Here is a 12,468-nt window from a genome sequence, read left to right as displayed (position 1 = left end):
TGTGAAATTTATAATTAGTGATGAATTAAAAAAATTGACAGTATAAATAACAAGAAGTAAAATGAGAAAGACAGAGCAACAAGTTCAAATTTAATAATATAATGAAAGTAATTATTTAAAATTCTACTGTTTATCAAAAAATATTCTTTCTGCTTGTTATACTCCACCTCCTCCTTCTTTTCTTTTTTTTTCTTCTCATTAATTTGGTAGCCCCATTTGGTCTCATTTCCCTTTTTGGGTATTTTTCTTTTGTGGGAAAATGTCTTTTTTTTTTTCCTTAGTGGGGTACAATTTTTTAAGCTAAATTCCATTCCTTTATGGTTTCCAAACTTATTAATGTTGATGAGCTGCATGAACATGTGCTAATGAATGCACATATTTTCTCATTGTTTCTATTCATATTCAGTTTGTAATTATAGACATTCGTTAATTATTTGTTGGTGATGGAAGATAGTGGGACCTTGCCACCTTGGTTAATAGAATTATAAATACTTTTAGTTTTTTACCCGTCACGTAAAAACATCAGCCAACAACATGAGCTTAGAATAAAAAAAGAAATTTAAAATGATTATTTTTTAGAAGGCATATTCATCCAATTATGCTCTTTTATGACGCGGCCGGGGAACACCAAAATTATTGAAAGGGGGGTAAATTACAAAGAAGCCCCTAAATTTGGGCCCTGAAGTTTTAATAATGAAGATGAATTCCAATGGGTGGGGGAATCATTGGAAACAAAACCACCCACAATAAGCCGCGTAATTCACTTCAATTCACTTTCTTCCAAAATCTAATTTTGGTAGCGGACACACTGGCCCCACCTACCTCCCTATCGGATAAGCTTCGTTACTCAACGCCCTTGATCTTGCAACGTTGCATCTCATCATTGCCTCGACTCACTCATTCTAATTTCCAATCAACAAAATTTCATATAATTATTATTTAAGGTAAAAATTCAAGTGTAGTCGACTTCACGTAAAGTTGATAATTGAAAGTTATTAGATAAAAATTTAGTCAAATCAGTCAAATTATCTAACCACTATCAGCTATTAATTTCACATGAAATCGACTCCACCTGATTTTCTATCATTATTTAAATTTGAGTGAATACTCTATCGAACGATTCTTGACAATTATCTCAAAAGAACAACGAGACGTTCAAGAAAAAAAACACCTAATCTGATATTTTTTTTAGAACTAATTAGTCTCTATACAAAAAAACACTGACTTTTTTTGACACAAAAACTAATTCATTTTATAAAAATAAAATTCAAAAACCAAATTGATATTTTTTTTATCAAAAATTTCATTGTCTTTTAAAATAATTGTTACCTCTTTAAATTTCTCACCTCGGCTTATGTATTGTATTTGCTTCAGGACATCAACATTTCTTCTTAACGTTATTTCTGTATATATTGTTTGATAATTAACTTTGTTAAGAAATTAGGATATTCGAGCATATTCGGATGGTTGGGGTTTGATGGTAGAATACATAATTTTAATACCCTAAATTCAAATGTGTTTATTAAAAAATATATTCGAGTATTAGAATCATGCTTATACGAATACAGAATCTAATACTTGAGATTGATTATACGAATATATGTACAGTAGATATTTTTCTTCTTCAAATCTCGCTTGATAATTATTCCGTTTTTCATTTTTGGTTACTACATACTATATAATACGATTATAATTGTTTTCCTATAAAATACCCGATGAATATTCGAGTATATCCATATGGTTGGGGTGAAGAGAAATTATTGGACCTCACCTACGTGGATCCTCGCTGTCTGGCCCAACTTCCACTCGAGTCACACGACTGGTCAGATCTGAACCAACCACTTAAAAAACGCCACGTAGGCATCCAGAATTTACCCACATGTGCGCGGCGATTAGTGCCCAATAGTTGGGCCTGTGGTGGGCCCAATTGAGCCACAATTTCGGTATAAAATGCATTTGGAAATTACAACATCATCCAAACCAAGTTTAAAGAGAGAAAAATTAGGGGGCGAGTTAGTGAGTGACTCAGCATGGGTGGAACAACCATGGGTGGTAGAGTAACGAGGTTCCTGTCGAGTCGTCGCAGGGTAAAAACCCTCGAGCTCAGCTACGTGGTTGAACAACCTCAACATGAGACAAGTTGTGTTGTTGGTGACGTTGAATTCGAGTTTCTTGATGATGCAAACATCTATAGTGCTTGCAGTAGTGATGACTCTAATGAAATCGAGTTAGATCAACATCATGATGATGATCAAGATAATGATGATGATACTTGTAACCTTGAGGATAATAGAACTTTTTGGGACAACCAACACCAGATTTTGCAGGTAATTAACCAATTAAATTAAAGATATAATTATTCATGCTGTTTTTTTTTCTGTCAGCTTAAGTTTTTGGTACGAGTGATTTATATTTATGACGGCGATTAAATGAGGTAGAATTTTTGGTTTTAGGCAAATGTATGCAGAACAAGTTCTTTGGAGTCAAGGATTAGGCATGCAACCAAAGAAGCGCTTCAAGAAATACAAAGTGAAGAGAGCGTCTGCTGCTGCGGGAGAGAGATGGCGGCGGCCACCTCGTGCCGGAGCTGCTTGATGAGGGAAGTTTCAAGGCGGCTTCAGAAAGCAGGTTTTGATAGTGCCATCTGTAAAACCAAATGGAGAAGCTCACCAGACATTCCTTCAGGTTTGTCAATTTTGTCTTCCAAGTTGCTCATTCTTTTTTCCTTATGAAAAAGTATGGAAACCAAGTAGGTCATAAGTCAAGATAAGTTAACTTCATTTTAATTTAATTTCTAAAATAGTCTAACAATAAATTTGGATGTTTGTTATTATTAGGAATTAGGATTAGATAATTTTGTTAATTTTTAATTTTCTTATATTTTTTAAAAATATGTTTAAAAAAATTAATTTAATTACTAGTTGGATCTAGTTGACACTAATTAGTTTTTTAGTGGAGTTGTTTCCTTATTATGTTTTGTTTGACTTGTTCGCCTCTCTTAATAGAAAAAAATCTTTAGGGTGGGTCTAAGATTAGATTGAAACCAAATAGGCAAATATTCTTCTTATTGTCTTGTTTTTTTTTTTTTTTTTCCTTTGATTATTTTCGTTTTGTGATGCATGTATTAACTAGTTGAATAGATTAATTTCAAGAATAATGCATCAAATACATCATTGATACAAAGACATGTGCAAACATTACAGTCACAAATACAGATAATTGATATTACTTTGTTTCTTTGCCAAGTATTTTAAAACTAAAAATACAGCGACAACACAAATATATAAATCAGTTTTTTTTAATATTTTTATTTTTATCTAAGACGGATATTATTAAAGAAACCGATAAATTATATATCAAGGTACTGATATGAAAATAATAATTAAAATATTGATAAGTATTATGTTAAATTATTTAATTATTAATATTTAGATAAAAATATTGATGAATATTCACCATATATTAAATTATTATATTCCATGTATTTTGTTTTCACCTGAAAAGTGTTAAATTACCCTTTTCAAAATCCTCACTAGATTATTAATTAACTCTACACTTTAGCTGTAGAGTTATTTTCATAAGATTGCACCTAGCTAGAGGGAGTATTAAAGTGTAAATCATAAGAATATTGAATGGTAGGTGCACAATTGAAAAGTGAGTTAGGGATAAAAAAGTTACTTAGAAAATTGATCTGGATAAGAACGTCTTGTCATTTGAATTAGATATTGGTTGTTGTTGTCACTAACCCCTTCATAAAAAATATTGACCACTTTTAATTAAACTATTAATTAAACTTTATACTTAATAAACTGTGTGCAGGTGAACACAAGTTTTTGGATGTGATAGACACTACAAGCTCAAAGAAAGGGGAGGTAATAAGAGTGATGATAGAACTAAACTTCCGGGCGGAGTTCGAGATGGCGAGGGGAAGCGAGGACTATAACCGCCTGGTGCGGCGGCTCCCGGAAGTGTTTGTGGGGAAGGTGGAGAGACTAACGAACTTGATCAAGATCTTATGCATGGCTGCAAAAAGGTGCATGAAAGAAAAGAAAATGCACATGGGGCCATGGAGAAAGCATAGATACATGCAAGCTAAGTGGTTAGGTCCATGTGAAAGGAACACTTCAACAACCCCTTTATTATCAGCATCATCAATGGGATATTCTCAACAATCTCACAGGATTATTCCAAAGCCAAAGCCAAGAGCTTCCATGTTAACGGTTGATTTGTTGGACAAGCTATCCACTATGCATTGTACAGCGGTTGAGGTTTTGTAACATTGTATCTTATTATTAAGGGGGAGAATGAAGAGTTTGCATTTTTACCCCCCTTTTTTCTTTTTCTTATTTGTTAACCCTTTCCGAGTGCTTCACAAATGTGAAATGTCCCATGCACATGCATGTTTTATGTAAAAAATAATATATATGCGCAGTTCTAATTACGGTTGCGCTGAAATGTTATTGTCACTTAATTAACTAGCCAATCTCCTTAGTTAACCAAACCAATTCGGTATTAGCCAATTTGAACAAATTTTTAAAATTATTAAAAAATAAAATTTTTAATTTTTAAAAATAGAATTTTAAATTTGTAATCGTTTTTAAAAAAAAATAAATTGTTAAAAATAAAATTTTAAACTTGTAACGGTTTTATCAACGTGAAGACCAAATTAAATGAAAAAAACATCCCAAGTTAAATAGAAAAAAATTTTTAGACGGCGTTGCCATTCTTCCTAGTTTCCGCTTTCAATTTTCTTTGTTGTGACGTGCAGAAATATAAGAGTAAATAAAGATAAGATAAGAATAATTAAAGATAAACTAAGATAAAATAATAAAGACTAAAATTATAACTAAATTTATGTATTTTATTGGGTTGAATTTGTGAGCCATAAAATTTTTTTATTGTTGTTATGAATTAAAGTAAAAAAATAGTTTAATAATATATGATATATCACCGAATAAGCAGCCACTTAAATTAGATTGTGTTATTTGCCATGGTAAGTTAGCCTTACCTAACTGGCAATCCCTATTTTTTAAATGGGTATACTTGAAGGGTTAGCTTTAGGGATGTCAATGGGGGCAGGGGCGAAGCGCGAGATGCAGGGATGGATTCATGTTAAAGGAAATAGGGGTAAGTGTCCAATAAAATTTAAAAATTTGTTAATTAATATATAATAATAAAATTTATTTATCCTCCTTATATAATTAAATTTGATCTCATTATAGGTGAACTTTATTCATTAACTTTAGTGATCAAAAAACAAATAGTAATTTAAAATTCAAATAAATTTGTTATAATAACTTTTAAAAAGAAAGAGTGAAATAATTATAAATTTGTTATTTTATAATTGTGACTAATAAATAAATTTAAAATTTGAAAAAATATGTTTATATACTTAATGAATCTCATTGTTATGCCGTGTATATATATTATATATATTTGATTATTTGTTCAAAATATAAGTAATTATCAATTTGATATCTAAAAGATTTAGACGCAGACAAAATAATTGTTAAATTATTTAAAAATTGTGATAAAAATAACTAATAAATATTATATTTATTAAAAGTGACAAAAAATCTTTTAATATTTAACAAATGGCATATCCATTTAATCTAAATATTTGATAGTTAATAGAATTCAACCTAATATTTTATTAGATTTGATTATAAATATATAAAATTATTCTGTTAAATTAATTTCAAATTAAATAAACTATCTTATTAAATTGATTTTAATATTAAATTAAAAATGATTAATAAAAATATTAATTTTATATTGACTATTAAATAAAAAATGGTTAAATAATAATAATAATAATAATAATAATAATAATAATAATAATAATATAAGAAATCAAAATAATACTGTTTATTCATTGGTGTTTTTTTAAGTTTTTAGTTTTTTTTTTATAACATCGGTTGAAATTTTTTTTTTAAATATGAATAATATAAAGAATCAATTTCGTAATCGTATGAAAGATGAATTTTTAAATGATTATTTAATGACATATATAAAAAGAAAGACATTTGATTGTATTGAGAATAAAATATTATTTAATTTTTTCAAAATATAAAACCTAAAAAATAAAATTTTAATTTATATATTATTATTTAAATTATTATTTTAATACTTTAATTTGTTGATTAGATAATTTAAAGACTAATTATATTTTATAATAACAAAGTATAATTATAAAAAATATTATCATATTATGTATATTTCGCCCCCACTTACAAAATTTTCTGAATCCGTCACTGGGGGATGTCTCCTTACTCTCCGTCCCCCACCCCCAGAATTAATCCCCGTCCCTGCTCCATTTTTCATCATGGGGGGATAATTGTTTCATCCCTGTTCCCTGCGGGGCCCCATTCCCCATCTCCCTATATTTAACATTCATATGGAAATTATAGTAAAAAATATAAAAGAAAACCAAAAAACAAATTACAAAATATTATTACAAACACACAAACATATCTTATCTAAAATTATAAGTCCAGAAATACAACATAGAAAATCATAGTCCATAAAATAAAATTTTAAAATACAACTTTCATTCTAAAAAAATCAATGAAATAAAGTCTTTAACATCAAATATTCTTTCATTATCAGCATACAACTTTCAACAAACATCTTCATGTTCTTTGTTAAAACAACAGAGACATAAATATGTTAATATATAGTGACGAGAATGGAAGCAAACGCGCAAACGCAGAAGCGGAGAAGGGAAGGACACCGCGCCTAAAGAGAGAAAACGACGCGGTGAAGCTGCCAGAATGACGGCACAAGAGTGGCCAGTGGCGAGTGGAGACCGACGACAGCGTATGGTGCTGTGAGGGTTTTAAAGTTTAAACAAAGTAGAGAGTGAGTGAGTGGCTAGAGTCTAGAGAGTTGGGGTTTGGGTGGGAAAGAGAGTTAGAGACGGCGCAGCAATAAAGGTGAGAAGGGAAAATAAGGTTAGGGTTTTTTAATGGGTGAAATTACTAAAATACCCCTATGTTAGAAATAAAGTAAGGATATTTAAGTAAGTTTAACATCGAAAAATTATCGGGGATAGGCGGGGATCCCCGCTCGGGTCCCCACACCTGTCTTGGGAGAATTTTACTCCCCATCCTCATCTTCACAGAAAAAATTTTCCACTATCAGAACCCCATTCGAGGTGATTCCCGCAGAGTCCCTGTCTCTTGGAAATTTTTGACACCCCTAATTAGCTTGATGGTTTTTTGCGTGCAATAGTGCTTAATGAAATTATGAATGCTATATATATGCATTATTACACATTCTTAAATTTGTAAATTTCTTTAATATTATTAGTTTATATAATTTAGCAGTGCTTTTCATCTAAATGCTTTGGTTCTTGGTACTCCTTCTTTCGTTCTTTTTTTTTTTTTGGGTGATTACCTTCTTTTGTTCTTAAAACCATAAATTTGTAGTTTCATTTAAGGACCATCTTTGATGATATGTCTCTCGGCCTTTCTATTTCAGCCCATAGTTGAATAATACCCATAACTATTTTAAACTCCAATTTCTAATGAACGGCCCAATAACCAGTCCAAATATTGAGGCTTGAAGAAAAGAAGGGGATAGTTTTTATCACAGAGAGGCCCAAATCTTACAAATTTGATTAATCCCAGGTCCAATTAAGGAATTAAAATTTAAAAACCTAGGCTAGTAAATTAATCTCAGTTGCCGATAACTAGTTCGCGGAACAGGGAAAACAAAATTAACGAGAATAGAGTTGAATCCGTGCAAACCGTACAGAGTGCTACAGTTTGTTTTCGTATTGGACTGGATTAATTTATTAGATCCATTAAGAGGCGTAAACCCTAGAATATAGATTCGGGTCTCGTGATTAGAAATTTAGAATGTTATTATATCCCATCAATAATGCGTGTTCACCTAAAAAAGCATATATATATATCGCACTATGAGAAAGTCCAACCGTACTACATTCTCTGTGATTTTGACACGTGGGATCCACAAGGGTGGACCCCACATTCCACCAGCACGTCCATGATGAGTGATATTCCACACACTGACACATCATCATCATGCATCATGCATTGCCATCTCTCATCTCATTCAATTCAATTCAATTCAATTCAATTTCAATCGTAATCTACGGTCTGATAGAAGGAAGAGGAGGAGCAAAACAAGGATTCTCTTTCGTTCACCAAAACATGGGATTCGCTGCTGCACCCTTATTCTCATTCCCAACAACAACAACATCGCATTATAATTACTACTTCCTCGTCATGTGTATTAAGCCACCCAGGAACACCCTTCCTTCCATGGCGATTTGATCTTTCCATCTTCCTAAAAGCCTTATAATCCCCTTTGAGGTAACACCTTAATGCACCTCTTCCTCATTTCTTTCATGCAACAATTATGAAATAAAGTCGTCATCTTTTTTCTGTTCACTTTGTTTATTATGCATTGTTTGTACTTTTCCTTTTCTGTTAGATAATATACTTGTTTTGTTTTGTTTTGTTTTGTTTCTTCTTTATGCCAGGCTTTTACGGAAGGTGGGATCTGACTTTGATCCTATAAGGGGTGTTTGGCTGTAGAGTTTCTGTAAGGTCACCAACTGTTTGATTCATTGCTCATTAGTGTTCCTCTTAATTACCTTTGTGTAACTCTGCAGCTCTTAATTTGAACCAATCCTTCCGTTTTTTTTTTCGGGGTTTTGAATCAGTTGGTCATTTTCTAGATAAGAATCAGATGTTTTTGGTTAGATTCTTGCACTAGTTGTTGTTGAAGGGTCTGAAGAAAGAAATATAGGTTTTTGAGCTAGTTTTTTAATGCAATTTTCAAGCTGGGGCCTAGAGAAGTTTGAAATTTTGTTACGAGACCTTTAATTAGGTTTTGAAGGGGGGGAAGTTGGGAATAAAATGGGTGAAGATCACAATTCTTGGTTAAGGAGGACAAAATTCTCTCATACTGTGTGCCACCGCTTGAATCCTTCGACACTTGCCTCTATTCCTCTCAGCATTGAGACAGAGCACAATTCAGGTCTGAAATCAAGACCTTCTTACCCGCAGAGATCTTCTTCACCCTTGCCCGAAACTTCGCTTTCTGATACCTTTAGGGAAGCACGGCATGATCAAAAGAGGTTCTCAACACCAGGTCCTAGGGGGAAGCCCAGCAATGAGGGAAACATGGATAAGTTGCGGAGCAAGGAGCTTGGGGAAAGTAAGGTTTTGAGGTTGAAATCGCGTTCCAATAGTCCAAATGGGCAAATGAAACCAGATAATAACTCAAACCACCAAAAGGATTTAGCCTGGACCAAGTGTTTAGACAACAGTGGAGGAGGAAAGGTTACCGAAACAGATGAACGATGGAATGTTGACCTCTCTAAGTTGTTTCTTGGCCTTAAGTTTGCTCATGGCGCTCATAGTCGGCTTTATCATGGTGTATATAAGGAAGAGTCTGTTGCAGTTAAAATTATTAGAGTACCTGATGATGATGAAAATGGAACCTTGGCTTCTCGGTTAGAGAATCAGTTCGCTAGAGAAGCCACCCTTTTATCTCATCTTCACCATCCGAATGTTATAAAGGTAAAATGATATTTTCCCTTTTTTTTGTATATGGCTCTGTATGCTGTTGTGAAGAGTATATGCCTATTACAAACACTGTCTCTCATGCCTTAGTGGAATAAGATTGGTGTAGCTATTTTTTTGGTCTGATTTGCCAGTTAATATCATGTTGACATAATTTAGTGTAATAATGATGCGGTTAATATTTATATATTTTTTCTCAAATATTTTAATCTGATTCCAGTTAGTAGCAGCATGCAGAAAGCCACCGGTTTACTGTATCATCACAGAGTATCTATCAGAAGGTTCTTTGAGGGCATACTTGCATAAGTTGCAGCACAAACCTATGTCTCTAGAAAAGCTAATAACTTTTGCTCTAGATATTGCTCGTGGGATGGAATATATACACTCTCAAGGTGTCATTCATCGAGACCTTAAACCAGAGAATGTTCTCATTGATGAAGACTCCCACCTCAAAATTGCGGATTTTGGAATTGCTTGTGAGGAGGTAGTCTGTGATTTATTGGCTGATGACCCAGGAACCTACCGATGGATGGCGCCTGAGATGATCAAACGTAAATCCTATGGGAGAAAGGTTGATGTCTACAGTTTTGGGCTTATGTTATGGGAAATGTTGACTGGAACAATACCATATGAGGAAATGACTCCAATCCAGGCTGCTTTTGCTGTAGTAAATAAGGTATGTCCTCTGTAATTAAATTGTACAGGCTTTGATTCATATGAATATCATGTAGGCAAGGTTTTCGTGATGTGATATCGTGTTCTTTAATACTGTGTTCAGATACATTAGTTTTCAAATTTTTAGAAAAATCTAAAAGCAGCTACCATTAATGTATCTTGGCATGTGTGGCGAACAGTTCCAAGAGAAAATTAAATTGAATTTATGCAGGTTGATTTATAAGGCTAAAACATTGATATATATATATATCTTAAATGGTTACAAGTTCTGATGTCTTCTTGAATGATATCCCATTTAAGATGATAGATTAGTCAAATGGAGCATATTTAATTCATAGGATCAACCAATGTGGGGGTAATTGTGGTTTTCTGGTAAACAGTTTTGTTTCTTTTTAGCAGCTTATTAGTTCTTGTCTCTAGTAATTCTGTGACGTGTTATTATTTATTTATTTTTTCAGAACTCAAGACCAGTTATTCCTTCTGACTGCCAACCTGCTATGCGAGCTTTAATTGAGCAATGTTGGTCCTCGCAACCAGATAAGAGGCCGGATTTCTGGCAGATTGTTAAGGTATTAGAGCAATTCGAATCCTCCCTTGCCCAAGACGGGACCCTGACTCTGGTACAAAACCCTCTTTCCCATGATCATAAGAAAGGTCTTCGGCATTGGATTCAAAAGCTTAGTCCTGTGTATCCAAATGGCCATGTGCCTAAACCCAAATTCACATGAATCATTGCAGTGCCCTGGATTTGGTAGTACTCCACCAGGTCCATTGTATTAAAAACTGGAAGGTTTGTTTTTGACGTTCTCTGGTTTTAGTTGTGACATTCATGTGACAGGGAATTGATTTTTAGGCCAAACACATAGTTGAAAGCTTCTTTTTCTTCTTCTTCTTCTTCTTTTGGTTGTGTGTGCCGTGCATTGCATCCACACTAATTTTTTATCAACTTGTGTCAGCTGCATATGCACTTATAATTCGTATAAATATAAATTATATGAGGGTAAATGGATTTGATTTATTAGTTCTTTAATAGATTTCTGGAAAAAACTGTGTCTTTTGGTCCCTTTGCATGATGCATTACAATCTCGAGAAGATTGTGATGGACTTGGTCAATATGACACAGCCGTAGGGCTAGAAATGAGTCAAGCCAACTCATGAGCTAGTTCGAGTTCGACTCGTTAATAGTTCGATAAGCTAAACATGTGAGCTGGTGAGCCAAGTTTGAGCCTGGAATTGAGTTTATAAATTAAATGAGCCGAGCTTGAGTTTAGATAAACTCAGCTCATTAGCTCGTGAGCTGGCTCGATTATATATATATAATTTTTAATACACATCTTATAAGCATTTAATCTATATTTTTAATATTATATATATACATATGAAATAGTAATATATAATTATATATATTTATTAATGATTTTAATTATTTAAAAATTTATATTTATTTTTTATATATAATTTTGATATAAGACATAAATAAAAAATTTATAATTTATTGATAGATAAATAATATATAAAATTGATCTTTTTAAATATTTTTTAAAATATATAAGGTATAATTTATTGATATAGAATTATAGATTATGTTCCTGTTGTTTGAGTCAGCTCGTGAGCTTTCGGTGAGTCGAGTTTGAACTTAAGAAACAGGCTCGATTGTTAACGAGTCGAACCGTGAGCTAAACTCAATTTTTGTGAGCCGAGCTTAAACTTGGTCCAGCTCAACTTAACTCGGCTCACTTCCAGCCCTAGACACTGGCATAAGGCATATAGTATCTATATATCAATTTCAAGGTTACACTTTGTTTACTAGGAGACCCCCTTTCCTCCAAGCCCCACCCATTACGACTCCCCAGCTCCGGGAGCCACGCTTTCGCCAGTTTCACCATCTTCACCATCTTAACCTTGCTAGTTGGTCCCTCCTTTGGGGCTAGCCTTGCCTCTAGTGCCGTGGTCAAAGTGTCGATGGACGGTGGACCTAAACCTCATTGGTTTAACCCAAGTTGCCAAATTAGGAAGCCTTGTAGTTGTAGCTGGATGAGTGAATTGAAGACTGCGAACTTTGTTTTAATCAAAACAATTTTGTAAACTGGAAAGTGTCACGTAGTCGTCGTTGTTCTTCCCATATGCTATTATGCCTGTTGCTGTATAGTCAATTTTAAGTTTGATTGATCAATAACTGTTGAGTTTTGTTTGACTTGTAAAATTTGAACTTAAGATATTAATCACTGAATTTAAC

At 33.0% G+C, this 12,468-nt stretch overlaps 2 protein-coding genes across 2 annotated transcripts; both read left to right on the top strand.

Moving 5' to 3' along the window:
* The first annotated feature begins 1,990 nt into the window (after positions 1 to 1,990).
* Positions 1,991 to 4,468, top strand: LOC130954621 (uncharacterized). The gene is made up of 3 exons (XM_057881377.1): positions 1,991 to 2,327; positions 2,454 to 2,685; positions 3,820 to 4,468. The coding sequence occupies exons 1-3, from the start codon at positions 2,031 to 2,033 to the stop codon at positions 4,275 to 4,277; spliced, it is 987 nt and encodes a 328-aa protein (XP_057737360.1). The 5' UTR covers positions 1,991 to 2,030; the 3' UTR covers positions 4,278 to 4,468.
* A 3,600-nt stretch (positions 4,469 to 8,068) lies between these two features.
* LOC130954322 (serine/threonine/tyrosine-protein kinase HT1-like) lies at positions 8,069 to 11,117 on the top strand. Its single transcript, XM_057881058.1, has 4 exons — positions 8,069 to 8,339; positions 8,510 to 9,554; positions 9,778 to 10,233; positions 10,691 to 11,117. Exons 2-4 carry the CDS (start codon positions 8,889 to 8,891, stop codon positions 10,958 to 10,960), a joined length of 1,392 nt encoding a protein of 463 aa, XP_057737041.1. The 5' UTR covers positions 8,069 to 8,339; positions 8,510 to 8,888; the 3' UTR covers positions 10,961 to 11,117.
* Positions 11,118 to 12,468: the final 1,351 nt, after the last annotated feature.

This window comes from Arachis stenosperma, chromosome 10 (assembly GCF_014773155.1).
Source record: "Arachis stenosperma cultivar V10309 chromosome 10, arast.V10309.gnm1.PFL2, whole genome shotgun sequence".
In the NCBI taxonomy this organism is placed as follows: domain Eukaryota; kingdom Viridiplantae; phylum Streptophyta; class Magnoliopsida; order Fabales; family Fabaceae; genus Arachis; species Arachis stenosperma.
The sequence above is the reverse complement of the archived record's forward strand: the minus strand, read 5'-3'. Positions and strand labels throughout refer to the sequence as shown.